The following is a 23,410-nucleotide window of genomic DNA, read 5'->3' on the forward strand; positions in this document are numbered from 1 at the left end:
AGTATGTTCAAAAGGATGCCAGGCCACGTGCAATTGCGTGTCATTAAGGCTGGAAAAGACCTTCAGAATGACTTAGTCCACACTCCCTGCTTCACAGAAGGGTAAGCTGGCCAAGTGTGACTCGCCCAGAGACAGCGTTAACTATTGAACGTGAAACTGAAGTAATGACTGAGTTTACCCGAAAGTACCAGGATTACATTTTCTGCCACCAGACCAAAAGGGGATTTGAAAACTACATTGTAACACAAAATAGATTATTATAGGAAAATAAAGATTTTTTTTTGCACTCGTGGGTCTGTGGCTATGAAATTTATACTCACCCCAGAGATAATGCAAGAAGTGAACAAAATAAATCAATGAAAGCCGCTGGCATAATGCTTGAATTTAGTGGGCACTGGCTCCGTAAGTGCCGGACAAGGTTGCTGGTCAGGGTCACTGCCCGCCCTCCCCTCCCGCTGCCTCTGTCCCCACTCCCTGATCTCACTCCCGCCCCTCTTCCCCTTCCCAGCAGTTCTGTGCTAGGCAAAGAGCCCTGGCTCCAGGGCTGGTGTCCAGACGGGACACCAGCTTCCCTTGACAGGGCCCTTTGTCTCATAGGTGGAAGGCTGGCACAGTGACCGTCCTCTGCTCTCACATCCCTGCCTCCGTGCTCTGGCAGCGGGAATGTGTGCAGCAGGCAGCCAGGATGAGGAGACGCCATGTGCCCCTCCTGGGACCGCACCACCCATCCCTGCTGCCTGCCCACCCCCAAGCCCTGGACTCAAAGTCCCCCTTCCAGAGCCCAGGGAACTCAGCTCCAAGAGGTCATAGGTTCCAACACATTGCCCCTGGGTCCTCTGGCCCATGGAGGGTAAACTTCTCTTCCCCGTTGCATTTTGCCCACTCCCTGCCATTCCTCCTCACCACCTTCAAAGCTGCCCTGGTCATACTGTGATCTCTCCCTTCTCTGAACCCCATGCTGCCAGGCCACATGCAGTTGCATGTCATTAAAGCGGGAAAAGATCTCCAGAACGACTTAGTCCACACTCTCTATTTTACAGAAGGGTAAGCTGGCAAGTGTAACTTGCCCAGAGACAGCGTTAACCCACCGCAGCTTCACAGCTGCACCGGTGGTCAGTGGCAGAGTCCAGACCCCTCCCAGACCTCTGGACATGGGTCCCCCTTCTCACTCTGGGGATACTGCATATACTGCCTTGGGTGGTCTGTTGCATTTCATACGTGCTGTGCCTCCCCATGAGGACATGTCCTGTGTGGAGGGGCTCTTTCTCCTTCCTGTGCAGACAGCTGGAGGTGCCCAGCGCCCCACACAGGCACCGCCTGGTTGGGCAGGCACCATTCCACCATCATTCCCTAAGCCTTTATTGAAGTTCTGAGGTCCCTGATCAGTAAGACTCCAGCATCAGTGGGTGGTAACTCCTTCAGGCAGAAGGCTGAGAACGGTTTCCATGGAGACCACCCAGGCTCTGGTTTCCAAGGCAACACTTGCAGGAGGTTACAGAGCTTCCTATTTATGTCAACTTAACATTTCCAACCGCTCTATTCTTCAGGCCAAACCCTGGCCCAATGCAGGGCTTCCTCAGACCTCAAGAGCCAGAGGGGAAGTGCGTGAGACTGTGCAGTGAGTGGAAAGTGAGCCACTGCAGCCCGCAGGCCCTCCTGCAGCCCAGGGGCAGGTCCACGCAGACCAAGACATGCACATGCACGCATACACGAATTATAAAATGGCATAGAAAGATATCTAGCTCGACAGTGCCCTACCACTCCTGCTCTCCAGAGGTAACTGGTATCACAAGACTTTGAGTATCCTTCTAGAAATAGTATAGGCACATCCGTATAGCTGTCATTTTAAAAATTCACAAACGGGAATGGGATATATGTGTGAGTGTATGTACACATACATATATATACACACATATTCTTGCTCTGCCACCTGCTTTACCATAATTATAGATTTTGGAGAACTTGACACATCAGCACAAATAGATCTACTTCACTCTTTGTAATGGCAACAAAGTATTGTACTTTTTTTTTAACCATCTCCAGTTGAGGGATGTTTGTTTTCAGGCTCTTGCTATTACAACAATAAATATCCTTGTACACATACTTTTGTATACTTGGTTGAGTACATCCATAGGATAAATTCATAGTGGTGAAATTTCTGGGTCAAAGATATTACATTTTAAGATTTAATATTGTCAAACTAATTTATTCCCATTACTGGTACAGGAGGGCTTGTACACATTTGAGAAGACTGGGTATTATTAAACCTTAAAAAAAAAGCAAAAAATCCCAAAAACCATTTCCTCAACTTATTCTACGTGACCAGCAAAACTTTAACACAAAAGCCTGACAAAGACAGGATGAGAAAGGAAAATTACAGGCCAGTATTACCAGAAACATATATCTAAAACTCCTAAACAAAATATTAGCAAATGGAATCCAATAGTGTAGAAACGGAAAAATAAATTATGACCAAATTGGTTATTAATGTTATTCACCACATTAACAGATTAAATCATGTGAATAGATGTTACCATATGAATAGATGTAGAAAAAACATTTGATAAAATGATTTAACATCAGTCCCTGATTAACAACAGAAACACTTTGAAAACTGAGAATAGAGGAGAACTTTAATCTCAAAAAGAATATTTACTTAATATCTATAGCTCGACTATGCTCAAGGTGAATTCCCTTTAAAATCAAAACTGAAACAAGATTTGTGGCTATCACCATGGTACTGGAGCTCCTACCCAGTAAGGTAGGACAAAAAAAGAAATAAAAGTTTTAATTACTTGAATGGAAGAACAAAATTTATTCACAATTAGTAGAATTGCTTATATAGAAAGCACAAAAGAATCCTCAGATAACTTCTTGAAATAAGAAAGACAGCTTGACAAATTTGTTGAATCAATACTCAAAAATAAATGACATTTCTACACACTAGCAACAAAGTTATTAACTATAATAAAAACAAATATAAAGGACTTAGGAACAAATGTAATGAATGATTTGCAAGACTTCTACTGAGAAAAGCGTAAAACTGGATTGGAAGATATTAAAGATGCAAGTAAAGTTTAACAAAACCATGTTCATGGATTAGAGCTCTCAGGGTCATAATGATTTCAATTTTTCCCAAGTGGTTCTATAAATTTAATACAGGTCCAATAAGAACTTCAACAGATTTTTTCATGAAACTTGACAATTGTTTCTAAAATGCATATGAAAAACAAAGAGTCAAGAATAGGCTCTGCATTGCTGGAGAAAATCAAGGTAGCAAACTTGCCCTATCAGATATTAAGACAGTTTTAGTGTGGTTATGGCCCGAGGGATAGACCCAATAGAACTAAACAGAAAGCGCAGAGATGGACCTTTCACATACGGAAACTTGATCCTTGCAGACATATACTGTAGCTCAGTGGGGACAGAAAAACAAAACAGAATAAATGGTTATCCCTACCTCACACCAGACCAAGGAATACACTCCAAGGGACCAAGGAATAAACTCCAAGGGATTTTAATGTAAAATACAAAACTTTAAAATGATTGGAAGGAACCATAGAATGATGTCTCTTCAACCTTGGCATAGGAAAGATTTCTGAAACAAGATAAAAAAGGCCCTAATCATAAAGAAAGATGAATAAATTTGACTACATTAAAATCAATAACTTGTTTATCAAAGAGACCACAAAGAAAGGGTCTCTTTGTAATCAGCTATTTGCTGTCCATCAATGACAAAATATAAATTTATATAAGTATATAAAGAACTCCTACAGATTAAGAAGAAAACAAAATACCCAATAGAAAAATAGACCAAAGAATGCAAATAGGTATTTTATAGAAAAGGAAATTTGAGGGTCCAATAGACATATGAAACTTGCCCTACTTTCCCAGTAATCAAGGAGATAAAATTAAAACTATAATGAAATACTATTTTACTCTGAATTGGCAAAAAAACCCTAAGATTGTTAACGCTAAGTGTTGGCAAAGACGTGGAATGAGGAGAATGCCTATGCGGTGCAGGGAGGAGATTGCACTGGTTCAGCGTCTGATAAAAAACAACCTGGTAGGATTTTGTGAGTTGAATATTTGCACACTGTGTGGCCCAATGATTCCACTTCTGTGCATGCCTAACACAGAAACCCTTGCCGAGGTGGACCAGAAGCCACATAAAAGAAATATTCACGGAATCACTGTAATTGTAAAAACTCGGAAAGAACCCAAATAGTCATTGTTAGTTATTGTTTAACAGATAATTAAATTGTATATTCATATAATGGACTAACACACAGCGTAAAAATGAATTCAGTACAACTATAAGCTTCAACATGAGCGAATCTTAGACGATTGGGAAGGTAGGGAAACACGTCAGAGCATAATACATGTACTTTGTTACACTTAGAATGTTCAAACCCAAGCATAACTACATACGGGGTCCTTAGATACATGCTACAATTTAGAGCAGAGCAGAGAAACTCAGGAAAGGCATTACCTGGACTGGCAAATCAATATAGTATAAGATTGGCTAATATGTAGAAAATAGACATGCTTAAGATTGTCTTTGGTTCTATGAATAGGTGCGTCTTTGCACTAATTTGGGTCTTTAATGTCCCTCACAGGGTATTGACATGGGCGAGATGGAGGGTAGCGCCTGGTATGACGTGTAAGTCTCCAAATACGGGGTGCCCACACCCCTGAGCGTGCCTGCCTCCCCCCACACCGAGAGGCAGTCTTCCCCTCCCGTGAATCTGAGCCGGTTCCGGCACTTGCTTCGACTAACAGAATGCAATGAAGTAATGTTCTGGGACTTCTGATTCCAGGCCTGAAAGGACTGGCAGCTTCTGGTTCCCTTCACTGGGAGCCGTCACCAAGCTGTAAGGATGGCCAGGCCGGACCCCTGCTGGTTAGAGGCCCTGGGAGGGTGAGAGGGCGTCCTGGCTGCTCCGGCCCCAGCCAATCCCCCAGCTGAGCGCAGGGCAGGAGCAGTCACCCACGAGGAGCCGCTCGGGCATCACTGCACTCTGTCAACCCGCAGAAGCAGGAAAAATAAATGCTGTGTTGGGCCACTACATTTTGGGGTGGTTTGCTATGCAGTGACAGAGGGAGAGGAGCATACAGTTTCAGTGGTATTGACAGTCTTTTGTTTCTTAAGTTGGCTGGTGGGTTTCCAGATATACACTGGTCACTATGCTTCACAACTTACATACTAAAGACTTACATATAGTATTTTGTATTTAATAAATGCTTCACAATATAGAATACGGGGAAAGAAAAATCCCCAAACCACCAACTCTAACTTGCCGTGTAAAAATGTATCTCCCCAGTTTTCGTTTGTATTTTCTCTATCAATGCAGTTAATCATCTTTTCATGTGTAAGCAGCCATCCACTTGTTTCTCACACTGGGAACTGCCTGTTCATATTCTTTGCCCATTTTTCTGTTGAGTTGTTCATTTTTCATGATTCATAAGAACTTTATGTATTAAGGAAATAGCCCCTTTTATGCCCTGTGTTTGAAAAACATCTCGTTTGCCACTTAAAAACCTTTGACTTTGTGGCATATTTTGCTGTATATAAATTCTATCTTTTCATAGTCCAACTTATTCTTTGTGGGTATTATGCTTAGAAAGGCCTTTCCTCCTCCAAGATTATCTTTGAAACCATCTCTTCAAGTACTTTCATGGTTTCATTTCATAATTAAAACCTTTGATCTACCTGGAATTAATTTTGTTACAGGGAAGTAGGATCTAGGTTAATTTTTTGTCAAAATAGCTAGCCAGTTATTCCATCAAAAATAATCCACCTTCCCCCCCAACTGGAAATGCCCCTCTGATCATGTTAAACTTCTGAGTGTATTAAGTCGATGTCTCGGCCCTCCCTGTGTCACACTGACCTCTTCCTTTGCTACACCAAACTCCTTCATTATTGTAGTTTATAGCACTTAATATTGGGAGGGCTGTTCTTTACTCTCTTTGAGATTTACCTGGCTATTCTCCATGTTTACAATGTTCCCAAAGAACTGATTGTGTTAAGTTAAAAAATAAATCCGGTTGGCATTTTGTGACTGCATTGCATTTAGACCGGAGAATGTAAAAAAACCTGGCGTCTCTGCAAGATTGCCTTTGGATCCAAGAACAAGGAGTGTCTGCACCACGTCAGGTCTTTTACGTCCCTCACTGGGTACTGAGACTGAACAGCAACAAGCGTGCAGGTACCCATCCTGGTCCCTAGGGCAGAGTACAGGTCCTGCCTCTGGGGATAACTCAGGCAAGGCTCTGGCAAGCTTTCCCACCACTTCCAGAATTCTCTGGAGAATGTGACCCTGTGACTACCATGCCAAACCTCAGTTCAGATCCACTAAGAATGGTTACAAACTGCCCAGACATTGCAGAGAATACGACACCGTCCTTGTGTTTAAGGACATGCAGTAATGATGTCATCTGCCATGCAGAACATAACAGGGTGGTTTATAGGCACTTAAAAGCAGCACGACCTTGGGGGAGTTGGTAAGCTCTCCCAACCCTCTCCTCCCTCCTCACCTGGCTCAGAGTGGTCATGAGGACGGAAGGAGAGAATGAGGCAGACATCCTACGCTCTGTGGCTGAACCCAGGAATCCGCTCACCTCTGTGGTGGCCAGATGTCAAGGTCGGCTGGCTTCTCCCTGCCTGCTGCCCCCATGGTCCACCTCCACCACTCCCTGCTCCAGAGCACCCCCTGCCTAGCCGCACCCCAGCCTGCAGTCGCCTCCCCCACCGCACCCCGCCATGCGCAGGTCAAAGTCAGAAGTAAAAGATTTTTATTGTTCTACAGACACTTCTGAAAAGAGATCTAATTGAGAAAATATACAAAGTGTTTAAGAGTTTCGTCTCCAGAGAGCACCTAAGTCTGAGTGGAGGAGGGGTGGAAGCCCCCCTCTCTTCAAGGCTCAGGGCTGAGAACGGTTAGCATATCGAATAATCCGTAAAAACATGCAAAAGTGAGAAGCAAAAGGAAAGACGATGCACTCCCCCCAAGCAGAGGGGGATGGAATTTCAGAAGAGGCGGCGGCTGCGCAAGTACCAGGTGGCTCTCTCCCTCTCCTTCCACGTCATCTTTCTCGCAGCTCCACGCCGGGAGCGGCGATGAGCCCCACCCGCTCAGCAGAACCCACAGCCCATCTCCACGCGCTGCTCCTCCGCGGCACCCCCTGCTCTGCCTGGCTGTGGGAACCCCAATTGTGCTCCTGGGGGGCCAGGGCTGGGGGCCCCGGCTGCTTGCTTCTTTGGTTCCACTTGGAGAATGATTGTGCTTGACGGACTCTTCCCCACCCCCCAAACCCCAGGCTCCTGCTGGTGGGCTGAAGGCACTGACAGGTGTCCCGGGAGCCCCCAGGACAGCCACCTTCCCTTGTGCTCTGGTGGGTCCATCCCTGGCACACCCCCCCATCCTTAGGCCAAGCCCCACGCCTAGGAATAGGGACAGCGGAGGAAGTGTGCCATCTGAGGAAAAGCCTTCTGCGACTTTCCCAGGTGTGCGGGTGTCTCTGAAGCCCATGCTACCCCTCCCACTCCTCCCCCACCTTGCCCAGGCCCGGCTCATCCATCCAGTCCTGCCCCTGGGCTGCCCATACAGCTGTGGGCCTGGGCCCCAGAGGACCTGACCTCCAGGTGGTGGGGCACAGACACAATCTTGGGGCACCCCTCCTTCCCCCACACCAGGAATTCAGCAGAGATGGGGGCTGCGAGAGGTCACGGCTCTGGTACAGGGAAGCGGGCAGGGCTAGAAAGGTGAGACAGGTCACATCTACAGAAAGGCGTCCAAAGTACAAGCTAAGCAAGGGGAAGGAGGAGGGCCAGAAGAGGCCAGAAAGAAGGAAACAGGAAGAGGGCAGGGGCAGGGGGCCGGGGTGGGGGGGCCTCACACCACCCCGCAGATGAGCGTCTCCACAACAAAGGTGTTCTCAAAGTGGCGGATGGCGTTGCAATTCTTGGCCCCACGCTTGCTGATCCCTGGGAGGAAACAGAAACATCCCAGTGAGGCCTGTGGCCCAGCCCAGACTGGCTGGGCCACAAAGACCACCAGCCTCAGAGCCTGAGTGGGAGGAAGAGGCCCAGGAAGTGACACCCAGATTCACCCAAAGCAGCTTGGTGAAGTAGGGAGGGCTCAGAAGACACCTCCCCGCTGTGTGACCTCAGGGGTGTTAGTTAACCTCTCTGTGCCCCAGTTTCCTCATCTTTAAAAGGAGCAGCAAGAATGATGATGATGACTAATGATGATAACTTACACTCTTTTGGAAGGACATAGAGTGTACAGCAGTGCCCAGCACATAGTAAATGTTCAATTAACACTAGCTGTTACTGCTGCTGATATCTGAGCTCTCTGACAGCTGGGCCAGGCCCTGCTAGAGGATGGCTGTGGCTTGGGGCCCAGGGCAAGGGCCACAGGTGGGTGGAGCTGGCCACTCACGCCTCCGGGTAGCCCGGCGCCGCAGCCGGTAGGTGTCCTTCCCGTTGCACAGGTGGTAGATGAAGGAGCCCAGGGCCTCCTTGTCGTTGACATGCTCCGTGACCACCATCTCCTCCTGGATGATGTACGTCTGTGGGAGGTAGGTCCCCCTCTGCAAAGGGAGTAGCCGCAGCACCGGGTCAGCCCCCAGGGCTCTGCTCTGACCCCTCGCCTGAAATGCCCACCCACACACGCCCACCTCCTTCATCCAGAGGCCCCGCGGCCGGCCTTCTGATGTCCCCAGCCACTTCCTGCTTGTGCCCAATGCCTGTGACTATGCTGCCCGGTGTGTGCACAAGTCTGGCCTCCCACCCTGGGGGAAGTGCTCCTCACCAACCCAGGGCACAGCTTTGATCACTCAGGAAGCTGGTCTCAGGGCTCTCCACAAGTGGGAGAGAAGAAAGGGACAGGTGCTGGCTTTGAGGACACAGAAGCCAGGGACGGTGGAGTGAGACCCATCTGGGTGCAGGGCCCATCTGCTAGCAGCATCACTGGCTCCCCAAGCCCTGCCGCAGGAACCTCTGCACCCCAGGCCCAGCTGCCACAGGGAGGGACAAGACACTGCGGAGACCCCCTGCCCCCAGCCCTGCTCACCTTCACGTTCATGAGGAGCTCCCAGAAGTTACGTGGGGGCAGCACGATGGTTGTGTTGAGCTCGATGACGTAGCACTTGTCCAGGGAGATGTCGTGGTAGGCAGTCAGACCCTGAGCAGGACAGAGGGACCATGTCAGCCTTCCCCAGGCCCTGGGCCTTCAGGAGTGTGCACCCCAGATTCCTGAACACCTGGGGGGTGCTCCCTTTCCCTGCTCCTCTCCTAGCCTGTGTCTGTAGGAGGTGCCACATAATAGATGAAAACAGCCACTGTTTGTTCAATGCCTCTGTTGTTACAAAGCCTCTTTTCGTGGTTTACAGAGCTGAGGTTTGGGGACCATGGTAATGAACCTATCGTGCATTTTATCAAACCTGTGAGGTCCAGCCATCTCTGGGGACAGTCTGGACCTCAGCAAGAGATGCTGCATGCCAGGCCCTCTGCAGGCTTCTGCTGGGAGAACACCCAGGGCAGAGAGAGAAGAACTGATACTGAAAAACCCCTATGAAGCTTTAGTAAGTGCTGGGGAAAGAAGGCTGGGAGCCTGCATCTCACTGGCCTCTAAACAGTCACTGGGGACAGACTGTGAGGGACGGTTCCTCTGGGCTGGGGTTGGTTACTGACTGGGAAGGGCACAAGTAAACCTTCCAGAGTGCCAGCAACGTTCCAGATCTTGATCTGGCTGGTGTTACATGATGATATACCTCTGCAGAATCTGCTAAGCGGTACACTCCGTGGGTGTGTTACACCCCAACAAAATGTGAACAGAAACCAGGAACATGTGCCCTGCCACGATGGCCAGAGTCTGCAGTCGGTAAGTGGCCGATGGGAAAACCAGCCACGGCCAGTTCACACTTGACGAGAAGTGTGTCACCTGCACGATAAAACCCTGGTGAACCTGACCCCGACATCTATTATACAGTTTATGTTACGCAGCATGTACCCCGAGGATGCTCTTTTCACGCCTGCGCCCTTGTCCTGGGTCCCTGGGACACCCTGACACCGCCAGCCCCAGCCCCTGGCTCACCCGCTGGAAGTCGTGGATGATGTCTGCAGGGTCGCCACCGCCAAACTGGGGCACAGGGACGTTGATGCGCTCATAGTTCTCTTCGAGGTAGATCTTCACGTCCTCCTCCAGCTCCATCTGAGTCCGGACTTGGGAGGACAAGGAGTCCTCGTAGAGCACACCGCAGCGGAAGAAGTTATCTTGGGCCAGCTGAGCAAGGCAGGGAGGGCGGGAGGGAGAGAGAGAGACAGACACAGACAGACAGACTGGTCACGCAGCACACTCGGCACTGCCACTGCCATCTACCCGTCCACTTTATGCCCTGAGGCCTGGGGAAGGAGAAGGGTGGGGACCGTGAGACCCATTTCACAGATGGAGAAACTGAGAAATTCAGGGAGTCAGGTGAGAGCCTGGGGCTGCCAGGAAAGAGGTGAGCTGAGCCGTGGACAAGGCACTTCCCAGCCTCACCAACAGAAGGGCAGCTGGGCCTGCGCCTGCTGTCCTGGCCTGCAGACCTAGAGGGGCGCGAGAGGGAGGGGACGAGGTAGAGGTAGCACCATGAGATTCTGGTGCCACCACCACGGCCACTCCATACCCAGCCTCCCCAGACAACTCCCATCACTCTTCCTGGTCCCCTGGCCTGAGACACCTTGACAGACACTGTGTCCACTGCCCCCTGTGACGGGCCAGCCTCGTCATGACATCAGTAGGTTCAGTGTGCCCACTCTCACGTCCCCGGGGGCTCCTGTGGATCCATGCATGGGACAGGCTGGCCTGCGATCAGCCGAACTCTCCTGTTTGGTGCACGCTCTCCTGGGAGCAGGCTCCGGAGCGCTGCCCAGGGATGACAGCCGAAGGGAGGCCCCAGGGCTGGGCCCTGCTGTGACGGGACAGCTCAAACACTGTCCCAGGGCACAGACCCAGAGGCTGCTCTGAGGTGCGCCCTGGAGCGGGGTGAGCAATCCCAGGTGGGCAGGAGTGGGGCCCGGGAAGAGAGACCAGGAGGGGCCCGGAACACGCAGGCGGGGGGCCATGGCGGGGGCGGGCGGGGTGATGCTGAATGAAAGGGGCAGGCGAGGGAGCTGGGGTTTCGAGGGGAAAGCCCCAGGGAACACAAACTCTTCAGCAATTTCCATCGTGGAAAAACTGGGTGATAACAGAGTTCAGTGCTTAGGGATGGGAAGTCACTTGGGTCATAAATGACTCGAAAATCCCAGCCTTTTTGTCACCCTGAGATTCCTAGTTAGCTGCACTAGCGTTTATCCCTTTGAGCTACTTTTAATTTATCCACCTTCAGTTTCGAGAACTTGGTGACACTCCCTCCCTCCCAGGTCTGGCTGGGCCCAGCTTTGTGCCCACATACCCAGGTCGTGTGACCGTCTGTGGAGGCCAAGCCTTTCTTGGGTCCACCCTCCCGCCCCTTCAAAGTGGCAGTGGAGACTGTACACCCATCCCTCCCCCTTTCTTGTCTGGTAACCCAGATGTCCACGCATGGGTGGAATTAGAATTAGGTCAACCTTAAAGCGTGACCTGCAGGCACAGGGTCTGAGGTCTGAGGGGATCACAGAGTTCCAATTTCTGCTGGATCTGAGTTTCTGGTGTAATTCCCCAGGGTGACACTGAGGGAGGGACCCCAGTGCTGTCACCTGGATCTGTTTTGGGCTGTCCGGAACAAGGGGCTGAGGTTGGGGCGGGCCTGGGCCCAAGGAGGTCCCAGGCAGGAGGGAGGATGCTGGTCCCCAGGGCTTGCCCAGGGCTTCTGCTGCCCTACCCACCGCAGAACACGTAGGGACCCTTCTCTGAGGCCTTGCCTCCCGCCCGGGCCCTCACCTGAACAAAGAAGAAGTATCTGTAGATGTAGACCGAGGCGAACACCAGGCCCATGAGCAGTACGACCATGCCCATCGACAGGTAGCACACGCCGCCCACTGAGCTCCCCTTCTTGGAGCGGTGGCAGGGGGCCTGCTCCTCCTGTGGGCAACAGTGCGGGGTCAGCCGGGGGTCCCAGAGGGCGAGGAGGGAAGGAGACGTAGCCGGAAGGGGAGGGGGCCTCACCAGAGTCTCTGAGTCTGCTCCCAGCTAGAGAGGAACCAAGACCCACCTCAAAGCCAACTAAAGTGACCCGCTGGGATTAAGCAGGTACATTCTGACTTATCCGCACTCTCCGTCTCTTTCATCGTACCAGCTGCGACCACTGTATATTCTTTCAAAGCTAAGGTGGGGGATGCACTGGCATGGCCTTAGTGACTGCACAGACCTAGGAATCTATGAGAATTGGGGTGCACACCAGGCAGGCTGGGGCCACTGCCCCGGGCAGTGGAGAGCCATGGAAGGCTTTCGAACTGGGGAGGGACAAGATCCACTCAAAAGCTGGTGTGCATGGGACAGACTGGGCAGTGGGGGAGCGTGTGGAGGCTGCCGGACTGCGCCAAGGAGGCCGTGGCAGGGAGCAGCCGCTGACTTCTGGGACAGGGGCTCCGGGAGGCCCAGAGGATCTGGGCACAGGTGCTTGTCCCCGGCCGGGCAGCCCTGGGCCTGTGATCCATGCTGGCCCCATACAGGCCCTGGCCAGCAGTGTCAAGCAGGCTGTCAGAAGTGGAGTCTACAGGGCGAAGCATGGGAGCTTCTACAAGCCAGGGAGCTCCTGCCAGGAGGCAGATGTGGCCGTCAGGGAGGTCTGGCCAGGCGGCTCCTGGAAAAAACCTGCTCTGGGAGCTGGACTCGGGCTCAGGATCTCAGCTGCAGGGCTGCGAAGAAGCCAACCCGACACAAGTCCCGGCCATCCCAGCGGATGAAGTTGTGTGGGTATAAAACTCAGTGAAATGCCTTTACCTGGAGCCCTGGACTGAGAGCCAGCTGGGGGGCCGTGGTCATCTTTCTGTGTGTCCTCCCTGTCTCCCCCAGGCCCTCGTTCACCTTGGAGATGCTGCAAAAGCCCAGGGCCAGCATCTGCCTCCAGTGTCCACTGTTCAGTCCCCTCCAGTGTCCAGGTACGGCCAGGGGTGAGGTCAGCGGTCAGTCCCCATGGACCACCCCTCGACCTCAAGAAGCTGAGCCAGTGTGGGGGTAGTGGGGGCGCCAGCACAGGAGCCCCTTCTGGCTCTGCCATTAACTGCCTGCTTACTACTCTCTGGGCCTCAGTTTCCCCATCTTTAAAATGAGGTCAGACTCAGACCTTTCAGGTGCGCTCCAGCCCGTCATTCTGGGTTGTGCCATGTTTCCTTTCTCCCTTCACCCTGCAGGGGGAGGTGGGAGGGTGGGGACACAGTCGGTCACAGCTCAGGGTCTTGCCCTGGTGGGGTGGGGCCTGCTATGCTCAGCGGGTCCCTTCTCCCCTCCTTCCTGCCTGGGAGCACCGGGTCAGGGGTGGGCCTTGGGGAGGGGAGGTGAGCCCCATCAGAGGGTCTGATCCCTCCCTGCTTGGCACTCTCCCCAGCCCCCAGCCCCAGGGAAAGGACAGAAAACAGAATGTGCCCTCCCCCTCACTGGGTACATGCATGAGCAGACCAGCTGGCCCCAGCATCTGCACCATAGGATGGAGCTCCGGCCCCTCCTACAGCCCCACACCCTGGTCTGTCCCCCAGGAAGCCCACCTGGCAGGTGTGGGAGGTCACACCACTGCCCCTCACTGCCTGGTCCATCCGCAGGCCTGAGGTCCTGTGATCATGGGGACCACCCACCTGACTGGCACCTCCTCAGCATCCTGGGGACACTAACCAAGGTCATCAGTGAGTGGCACACATGGCTGGGGCCACCGGGCCCTCAGAGACAGCTGATGGCCAGAGGGGCTGGGGGACCACAATGGCTTTGACTTTCCAATGGGCTCCCAGGGGCAGGATGATATGTGGTGACACCATAGCCGAGTTCTGCCAGCGACTCACAGGGAACGACCCACCCTGGGGCCCCTGCCAACGAGGCAGCCAGGGAAAGTGGCGGCCTCTCTGCCCCTCCGGCAGTCATGGTGGGTTGTAAGGAAAGGTGGCTGACCCCGAGACAGGCCAGGCTGCCCACACCAGCCTGGAATCCTCCCCTGGGGACACAACACACACCAGGGCCCAGACTGTTTAGGGCCCAGGGGGGCTGCCCACTGGTGCCCCTGCACGATCTTCCTCCTCAGGTCTCCCGGTAAAATGTGAACATTCGCTCCCGGACAGGGGTTTTGCTGGGATTAAAAGAGACAGAGAAGCTGAAAGCCCTTTGTAAAGGATAAAGTGCTAGATAAAAATAGCAGATCTTTATCAGCCGAGCTTTTCCTTTTTAGAGCTGCCACCGGGCAAGCTGTCGAGGCTGCACTGCGGCCATGCTTTTGCTCCTGCATTCTGGAAAACCAGAGAAAGCTAGCTTGTGAGAATTGCTAAAAAACAGAAAGACAGAAAAGAAAAAAGTCAATGTACCACATGGAAGAGCCCAAGGACCTGTCCCACAAATCAAATTCACTGACCACCAGCTTACAGCGGCCTTGCCGCCGGGTGCGGAGCTCTGGCTGGGTCAGGTGTCTCCCTGTGCTGGGGGAGGGCCTGGGGAAAAGGCCCCACAGAGGGAGGGTGGAGAGGAGGTCAGAGAGGATAGGGAGGGAGGAAGGGGAATTCGGCAACCCCAGCTAAAGGGATTGGTGGCCAGGACCCCCCACTGCGAAGGCTGGGGCTCCCACCTTACCTCCACTGGTGGTGGAGACTCCCTCTCGTGGCTGGGATTGACAAACGGCTCTCACTCATCCCCACTGACACTCGCTGGCACACATCCAGGGCTCAGCCACCCTGCCACCCACCCGACACCTCTCCGGCCTGTGGGCCCAAACCCCCAGAAGCATCACGACTGAACAGCAGGCCTGGAAGTGAATGTAGGAGCAGAGGCTGCTGGGAGGAAACCAGGATGTCCCTGCTCAGAGACAAAAGGCACTTCCAACCTAAAGCCCCACACCGGGGGACAGCCTGAATCCTGCCCCAGTGCTGCCTTTGCCTACTGGGCCCAACACCACACAATCAAGACAAGGCTCAAATTCCAGAGCCCTGGAACTGTTGTTGTCTTCCTTGGCCCTCGAGGCAGCCTGTGACCTCAGGGTTGTCACATCTGTTGGCGGATGGTGGGGCATCAGGCAGCCCAGGCCAGACCCTTGCCCTTTGGGATCTCTGGCCAAGTGGCCCGCCTTCCTGAGACAGCCCCCCAGCTGCTTCAGCTGTCATGCTGGAGACCCAGAAAAATGCTGCTCCCCGCACAGAGCAGTTACTGACAGCAGGCATTGGGGAGGGGGGGCTCCCATTTAGAACATAGAAAAATATTGCATGTTTCCAAGGCAACAGGGCCCTCTGAGCAAAGTGCCTCCTTGTGCACTGGTGTGGGACATGTGAGCCAGACATCCAGGGACAGAGAGGGGCCAGGGCCTCCGCCTGCCGGCTACATCGAGGCCCACAGTGGTGCTCATTAAATGATTTAGCAAGGCCAGGGCCAAAACAGTCAGGCAGAAACCAGCCAACTGCAGCATTAGCTCGCAGACCCTCACGGCTTGAGGGGAAAGCTCCCCAGCTCCAGTCCCTCAGTAATGACGTCCAAATGGACTGCAAGCGGATTAACTAGGATTGCAGATTGCAGGCTGTTTGGAGGAGGCCAGCAGCCAGAACTGCACTCCCCACAGGCCCAGGAGGAGGGCTGGGGGGATGGGGGTCTCGTCTCACCTCCCCCACGTCACTCATGCTTCTTAGCAGCTCTCTTTCCCAGGCCCCAGACGGTAGAGGCACTGGGCCCGTGGTGTGTGCAGGACAGACACACACAGAGGCCAAGCCGGGGTGAGAGGAGTGGGCAAATGCCACTGTCCACTTGAGCACGCAGAGCCCAGTGGTCCCGGAGTACAGCCATCACCCGGGCACAAGCCAACAGGGTCAGGGGAACCCCACTGCCCTGTCCTCCCCTCTGGACTGTGGCCAGGCAGCATTTGTGCAGAGAGCACATGGCCTGGCTGGGCCAGGCGGATTTTCTTCTCTCCCGTCAAGGCGTCTCCAGGGAACAAAGGCTCAGAAGGTCGTGCTGCTGGAAGAGCTCTCACTCTCATGGAGAGAAGGAACTTGGAGAGGTTGGGGGTGGGGATAAGGGGGTAGCAGGGCTGTGCTTCTGTGATTTTACCGTAAACATTTTTTTCTCACTAAGAAACTCATCCTCCTGGCAGTCTGCTGACATGACAGCCCTGAAACACACAAGGACAGCGGAAGGAAGAGAACAGAAAAGAGGGAGTGAGAGGGAAGCGGGGGGAAAGCAGAAAAACCACTGCGGTGCCTGCCCAGACACAGAAGTCCTCTGGCCAGGCCAGGAGTGGATGGCAGCCCTAAAAGTCCCCAGTGCACACGGAGCAGGGCCACCTCTTTTCAAGGTCCTTGCGGCCTGGAGCTCCCAGCCAATGGGCATGGAGCACTGGGGCAGAAGGACCAAGCCCTCCTGGCTGGAGACCCTCCTCCAACACCCAACGCTCCAGGAGACTCAGCTCCTCCTGCCAAGGGCCTTCAGCCCAGGACACAAGCCACCAGCCGAAAGTGAAATCTGATTCCCAGGTATGCAGGCTTGGGGGAGGGGGGACACAGTCATTAATCAAAGGCAAATGTCAAGGAGAAAATTACAGAGGTAAGAAGATGACTGTATTTAACATATTTCTCTCCCCTTGCAGCCCCCAGCCTGTGAGTCTGTACATGCCTACACCTGCGTGCATGCGTGTGTGTGTGTGTGTGTGTGTGTCTGTGTGTCTGTGTGTGTACATGCAGGCACAGCGGGGCGTGGGGAGGCAGGGCCCACAGTGGGCCTCCAAAGGGGAAGGGGGTCCAGCCGGCACTGCTGGGGGTGTTTCATGCCCAGCCCACTTCCCAAGCCGGCTGGGCACCAGCCCCCAGGGGCGCAGGCTCACTGCCTCAGAGTCAAAGCACCACCAGAGGCCGGGCAGCTGCAGGCCCAGCTGGGCCCCCGCGTCCCACCCCTCCCCCAGCCCACCGAGCCACTTCCTTCCAGCCTCAGGTCTGGGGACAAAATCCTCCTTGTGTTTCAGTTTCTGCTCAGAAGCAGGGGGAGTCCTGGCTGCTGCAAGGGTGCTGCTGCAGCCTGCCGCTGCCCTGGGCCTGGACACACGTCGTGGGTCAACTGCTGCCCCAGAGCACGCACATACCCCTCTGTGCATCAACTGCTCCTTCCAGGGATCATGGTTGCAATCTTGTTTTTGAGTCCAGTGCAGATACCAAGGAGGCTTGCGGGGTCACCCCCAGACAGAAGAGACCTAACAAGCTTTCCTGGAGAAAGCAGCTCGCAGGCCTCCCTGTCTGCCTGCCCTTAGAGCGGCTGCTGCTCTCCCAGCTTAGACAGGAGAGGAAGGCTGGCTCCATGCCAGGAACTGGGGGAAGGGGAGACGTTTGCGTTGGCCAGGTGGGGCAACAGGAGGCTGGCAGAAGTGAACGATCTTCCAAGGCTCCAAATCTAGCAGGCGAGAGGCAGAGCCAACACGCATCGTCTTCGCACCAGCTCAGGGCCGCAGGAAGCTCTGAGTTTACCAACACGCCACTCTGTTGTAAAGGTGCGGGGATCTTAATTCCTGCTCCTGCTTGTGCCCCTCTTGCCAATTAGGGGGGGGTTACCCTGCCCAACTAACCAGGCCTGGGGGAGGAGGCACTCAGCAGGCTCAAGGCCACTACAAACACTGCGCAGGAAGATGTTGATATTTCCATTTCATGCTGGGTGAGGGGGGACAGAGGATGCTGGATTTGAGCCCCATTAAAAAGCCAAAAGCTGGACGTCAGTAACTGACGGGGCTATGCCGGGCGCCCCTGTCCTGCCCACTGCCATCAGCAGGCTGCTGCCAGAGAGAATGTGCCGCTCCTGCAAAATTTGGTCGACCTTCTGATGAAGTTGCAATGATATCCTCCCACTGTCTGGCCTGGCCCTCCCTCCTCCCCAAATCTCTCTGAGGAGAAGCAGCTAGAAGCAATGGCCAAGAACGCTGCCGCCTCCTCCCCAGGCCCAGTGGAGGCAGTTTCCCTTTGGTAAAGGAGGCTTGAAGAGCTGTTTGCTAACTAGACCACTGTCTTCAAATGTCAACCATCTGTGCTTCAGGTGAAGGTAGAGCTGCTGGGGGGGGGGGTGCACAGCAAGCCCCCAATCCGGCCTGGGTGCTCGCTACAGTGACCACTGTGCAAGGGCAGGGGAGCTCACCCAGGCCCTGCATTCCTCACTCAGGGTCTCTGCCCAGCTGACACTCATCTCTGAGGCCTCTCTCCCCCGCCCCCTCTTCTAGGGCCCAGATCATCTGCAGGTCTCTTGGCAAGACTTGGGGAGGGCGCTAGGCGAAGAGGAAGACTCTTCAGAAGCTTGTAGCGGGAGGAGTCAGGGGAGTGGATAAAGACTTTCTTAGTCCAGCCTCGATGGAGTGGGGCGGGAGGTGGTGCGCCCCAAGACTGCCGGGGACAGCGCCCCGCGTAGACACCTTTGCCAGGACACAATAAAGCGTGATTGGACCAGTTCCCTCCCCTTCCTCTCCTCTCTGCCACCACGCGTCCTGCCCCCTGCCGGCCCTTCCCCGACACACTCCACGCAGCTCAGACGGTTTTCCACGGCGGAAATGCCTCCTCTCCCCCTGCCAGAGGAGGAGGACGCCGGAGGGGGCGGGGCGCTCAGAGCCCCGAGAGACCCGGGATGCGGAGGGCACTGGGGCAGCGGGGAGCCCTCTCTCTCCGCGGTGTGGGGAGCGGGGGACAGCCCAGCAGGAGCGCCGGAGTGGAGGGAGGACAGGGAGCAGGGAGGCCCAGACGGCAGGGGGTGGGATGGGATGTGGGCACCCGGGCTTGGACCCCCGACCCCCAGAAGCACCCGGCCGGTTGGGGATGATTTCCATTTCATCACTTTCTGGTCCGCCAATTCCAGTGCTGGCCAGTAGCACATCCTCGGCCCCCCGCCCCCGCCTCGCAGTCCCCCATTTGGGACGAAATCAATGCCCCCCCCCTCCGTTGGTACCAGAGCCCCCACCACCACCAATTCTCCAGCCAATCAGGTCCCACCGCCCTATTTTGGGGAAACTACGTCTAACCCTATTCCCATCCCCCACCTGGGGACTCGACTCGCGGCTTTTCCCCCTGGATTGGAACGAGACGCATACCCCCCACCAACATTCCCCGAACTTCTTCGGACTACCCGCACCCCCCATTTTGGGGCCAGGCGCCTAGGGTCTCCTCCACTTTTGGAAGAGACCTTGAGCACCTCCCCACCTGAGGACCAGCGACGGCCCCCCTCCCACTCTTCGGACTTCTGCTTTCGGCCGCCGCTTTAGGACAGGACCCAAGCCCCCTCCCCACTTTGGGGTGGACGACCCATTCGAGGCTTCCCACCCCGTCTCCGCTCCAGGCTCCGGGAGGGTCCCGACGCGCCTCGGTGCCTCGCCCCTCCGCCCCTCTCACCCTAGCCGGCGTCAGCAGGATCTCGGCGGCCGGGGCAGGCGCCGGGCCCGCGGCCGACGCCGAAGCCTTGTCGGCCTTGTCGCCCTTGATGCCGGCCACGGCGGGCTGGAAACTGATCTTCACCATGGCTGCGCCTGCCCGCGCGTCAGCCCCGCAGCCTCTGCCGGTGCAGCCTCCGCCGGTGCAGCCGCTCTCCGTGCAACCGCCGCTCCAAGCGCTGCAGGCACCGGAAGTTTGGACCCTGCTGGCGTCCCTCTCTCTAACCCCACCCCCAGCCCTCCCCGCCCCCGCCCCCCGCGGGAGGCCTCGGCGCCCGCCGCGCCTGCGCCCCCTTCCCGCCCGCGGGCCGCACTGACCCCTGCCGGGCGCGCGGCTCGGGCCTGGGGCACGGTCGGGGTTCCTCGGCCACTCGCTCTTACTCGCTCACTCATTCATTCATTCAGTCGTCACGCGTGGACTCGGTTCTCTCGTAGCCTTCTCCCTTCCCGCTCCCGCTCCCCGACCAGCACCCCCCACACAAGTCTTTGTTAATGCGGCGTCTGTTGGGCAAACGCAGCTGCTGGACGAATTCCCCGTCTCCCCCGGCCCTACTTCACACCCTCCGCTTTGGAGACGCCTCCACCGTCCCTGCTCCCACGGCCCCTCATCGGACCTGTCCTTGGCGTGGCAGGAGGCGTCAGGGCTTGGTGCCTAACTCCTCGCCTCCGTCCGGGTCCTGCATTCTGAATCCCTCCACGCTTCTTCCTTTCTGCATCCCTGTAAACCCGTCCTGGGGGCCTGGCGTGCACGCTGCAGCTGCTAGGAGTAACGACGGCAGTCCTTGGTCTTTGACTCCTTTATGTTGCTGCGGCCTCAATTACTGAGTGACTGGCCCTGTCCAAGGAGGTCCTGGCGAGGGGCCAGGGTCGGGCCGCCGCGGGAGCCATGCGCGCGGGCTGGGCAGGGGGCCAGCGGGGCACAGAGCAGAGCGGCCTCAGAGCCTGAGCCGCCTGGGGCCAGGTGGGAAGGTTCCCAGGGCGGGTGTCAAAGGCTTGGGTTCCAGTAAAGACTCTGCCCCTGCAAAGCGTTACTGGTATTGGGGAGCAGCAGGGGCTTCTGTTGCTGGGGCGTCTCTTGGCACTAAGTCCCTGGATCTTTCTTCACTGTCCCTGGTCCAGGCCCGGCTGGGGACAGTACCCAGCAAACCAACACACAACATTGTGCTGAACGCCCAGCTTTGTTTCTGCTGCTGGGATGACGGTGGAGCTCAGAGTGTCGCCTAACTTGTTGAGGACAGTCCACGATCCTCTACCGACTTCTCCTCTTACCTGTCAGGTCCTGTGCAGCTGCCTTGGGCCCTTGGTGTCATATCCCAGACCCATACATCTTGGCTTAGATCTGGTATGAACCTAGCAGCCTTGAGGACAAGTGGAGAAGAAAGAAAGTCTGACGTCGCTAAGGCCACCAGCCTGGGGATCTGTGGGAGGGAACGGGGCGATGTAAGAAGATGGTTGGAGGAGATGAGGAGGAATTTGGTTTGGACCAGAGCCAGAGAGGAAAGTGGTGTGGACTACTGTTCATCAGCTACTCGAACTCCTTTGTGAATCTTGGTGTTTGGAGGGGCCAAGCTCCCAGGCCTTGGTTGGCACTGCACCAACGAACATTCATTCCCCCACTCTGTAAGTGCTTTCCAGGCACCCCAGTGTGCCAAGCATCGTGTGAAGCTCTGTGGCAGGAAACTGAAATGCCCAAGACCCAGCTCAGCAGCCAAGGATCTGATCATGTTAAACCGTCCATCCGCTGCATTCTTTCACGTGCATTAAATCATTTAATGTTCATCACAGCCCATGTGACCTACACATTAACCTCGTGTTAATGACAGAAAGTAGCATGACTAAACCCTGGGTTGCAGAGCTGGTATGGCGCAGATCTCTGGTCAGCAAGACAGGACCATTTGGCTGAAGCGTCTGCTGTCTGGGCTTGGCAGGTGTGTGTCCCATGTCCTCTGGCAAGCCTGCCCTGACTGGCAGGGCAAAATCCTTTGCCCGTGCATCCTCAACTCTGTATACATCCTCCTCACGCCTCTCCTCACCCTTGACCACGGGCTCTGTGCCAGCCAAGTGCTGGGCACACAACCTACTGCAGTGATTCCTAAACTTTTTGGTTTCAGGACCCCAAAGTTTAGGTGGGGTGTGTCTATCTATATTTACCATATTATAACTTAAAACTCAGAAACTTTTAAGACACAAGAATACACATATTCCATTGGCTGTTAAAGCAGTGTGATCACACATGTAGCCTCTGGAAAATTCCATGAGAGAATGAGAGTGAAAAAGGAAAATGTCTTAGTATTATTGCAAAAATAGTTTTCACCGTGTAGAGCCCCTGAATGGGTCTCGGGGACCAGGAGGGCCTTCAGATCAGACTTTCGGAACTTCTGCTCTGGTGGATGCTCAAGAATCTGTATCCCATGGATTCTAAGAGACACATTTCTTCATATTTTAACATCTCTAATATGAAGATGTCTTTTATAATTGTCAGTGATTTTTCTTTCTTAATGTACCTAAAATAATGCGTCTTACGAGCAACAGCGTCTTAGGTTTGGTGGAATGCAGTACAGCCAGTCAGTAATCCAAGGGGCGCCAGGAGACTGCGTGAGGTTCATGGTCGCACACCGAGTTTTGTGGACTCGGGGTAGGATAGCGGGGTGAACGGGGTGCAGCTGAGGCTCCATGGTGGACAGAAGATTGGGTGGGCAGTGGAAAGACAGACAGGGCTGTCCACTTTGTCTTTCTGTTCTCTCATCTCACCCACGTGACAATTCTCCTGCCCGCCTCTCATTCCAAGGCCTGCTCAGGAGCTGCTAAGTTCTGTTGGGGAAAATGACACCATCACACCCTTTGGAACCACCACGCTCCCTCCTCTTGGGGGCCTTCAGTGCTGCTCAGCACCCGGTGGCAGCCCTGTGGAGGTGCCTGGAGCTGCAGGGGGATGGGTGTCCCCTTATTGCCTGATCTGAGCAGACCACTCACATGACTGACTCCCCATAGAATTCCTGGTCAAAGGTTTTCCAAAGTAATGATGCTATTTTACATTCCCGGCAGCAATGCATGAGAGTTCTAGTTGCCCCACAATCTCACCAACGTTTGGTGCTATTTTAATTTTAGCAATTCTGGTTGATAGAATATGTTGTATTTTACTGTGGCTTAAATTCACACTTCCCTGATGACTAATGATGTTGAGCACCTTTTTATCTGGTACTGGCCATTTATAAACGTTCTTTTGTGAAGTGTCCGTTCAAGTCTTTTGTTTTTCAGTCCTCAGCTTACTTGGGATGGCTTTGAGCTTCTCAGCTGAACCCTCGGCCCCATCAACCCAGCGGTGCCTGGCTGCAGTGGGCTGAAATATAATTAAGAAATTATATTGTCTTTTAATTACTAATTTGTAGGGGTTCATTGTATATTCTGGATACAAGTCCTTTGTTACATATATTTATTATGAATATTTCTTCCCAGGCTGTAGCTAACATTTTCATTTAACTTTGATGAAGTTCAATGTATTAATTTTTGTATTTTTTATTTTAGTGTTCTGTCTAAAAAATCTTTAGATACTCGCCCCCAAATTGTGAAGATAGTCTCATATGTTTCTTCTAGAAGCTTTGTAGTTTTAGGTTTTACATACAGGTCTATGACCCATTTTTTTTTTTTTTTTGAGACCGAGTCTCACTCTGTCGCCTTGGGTAGAATGCAGTGGTGCCATTGTAGCTCACTGCCGTCTCAAACTCTTGGGCTCAAGTGATCCTCCTGCCTCAGCCTTCCAAGCAGCTGGGACTACAGGTGCTCACCACCACGTCTGGCTCATTTTTCTGTTTTTAGTAGAGATGGGGGTCTTGCTCTTGCTCAGGCTGGTCTCGAACTCTTGAGCTCAAGCAATCCT

The 23,410-nt window shown here is 54.0% G+C and overlaps 1 protein-coding gene and 1 pseudogene across 2 annotated transcripts; both read right to left on the reverse strand.

Annotated features, from left to right (window-relative positions):
• Positions 1 to 6,778: 6,778 nt before the first annotated feature.
• Positions 6,779 to 7,839, reverse strand: LOC105816706 (annotated as a pseudogene). Its single transcript, XR_001137803.1, has one exon. The product of XR_001137803.1 is annotated as an uncharacterized LOC105816706 (transcript).
• Positions 7,678 to 19,748, reverse strand: ITM2C (integral membrane protein 2C). The gene is made up of 6 exons (XM_012652207.1): positions 19,496 to 19,748; positions 11,910 to 12,050; positions 10,101 to 10,289; positions 9,078 to 9,188; positions 8,445 to 8,595; positions 7,678 to 7,987 (listed from the first exon to the last, which is right to left on the reverse strand). Exons 1-6 carry the CDS (start codon positions 19,619 to 19,621, stop codon positions 7,896 to 7,898), a joined length of 810 nt encoding a protein of 269 aa, XP_012507661.1. The 5' UTR covers positions 19,622 to 19,748; the 3' UTR covers positions 7,678 to 7,895.
• Positions 19,749 to 23,410: the final 3,662 nt, after the last annotated feature.

This window comes from Propithecus coquereli, unplaced genomic scaffold (assembly GCF_000956105.1).
Source record: "Propithecus coquereli isolate 6110/MARCELLA unplaced genomic scaffold, Pcoq_1.0 Scaffold383, whole genome shotgun sequence".
Lineage (NCBI taxonomy): Eukaryota > Metazoa > Chordata > Mammalia > Primates > Indriidae > Propithecus > Propithecus coquereli.

Coding starts and splice junctions, on each gene's coding strand:
- ITM2C (XM_012652207.1), bottom strand. CDS start 19,621: ATGGTGAAGATCAGTTTCCAGCCCGCCGTGGCCGGCATCAAGGGCGAC. Junction 8,596..9,077: donor AGCTCCTCATGAACGTGAAG/GTGAGCAGGGCT, acceptor CTCCCTTTGCAG/AGGGGGACCTACCTCCCACA. Junction 7,988..8,444: donor GCGCCGGGCTACCCGGAGGC/GTGAGTGGCCAG, acceptor GTTTCCTCCCAG/GGATCAGCAAGCGTGGGGCC.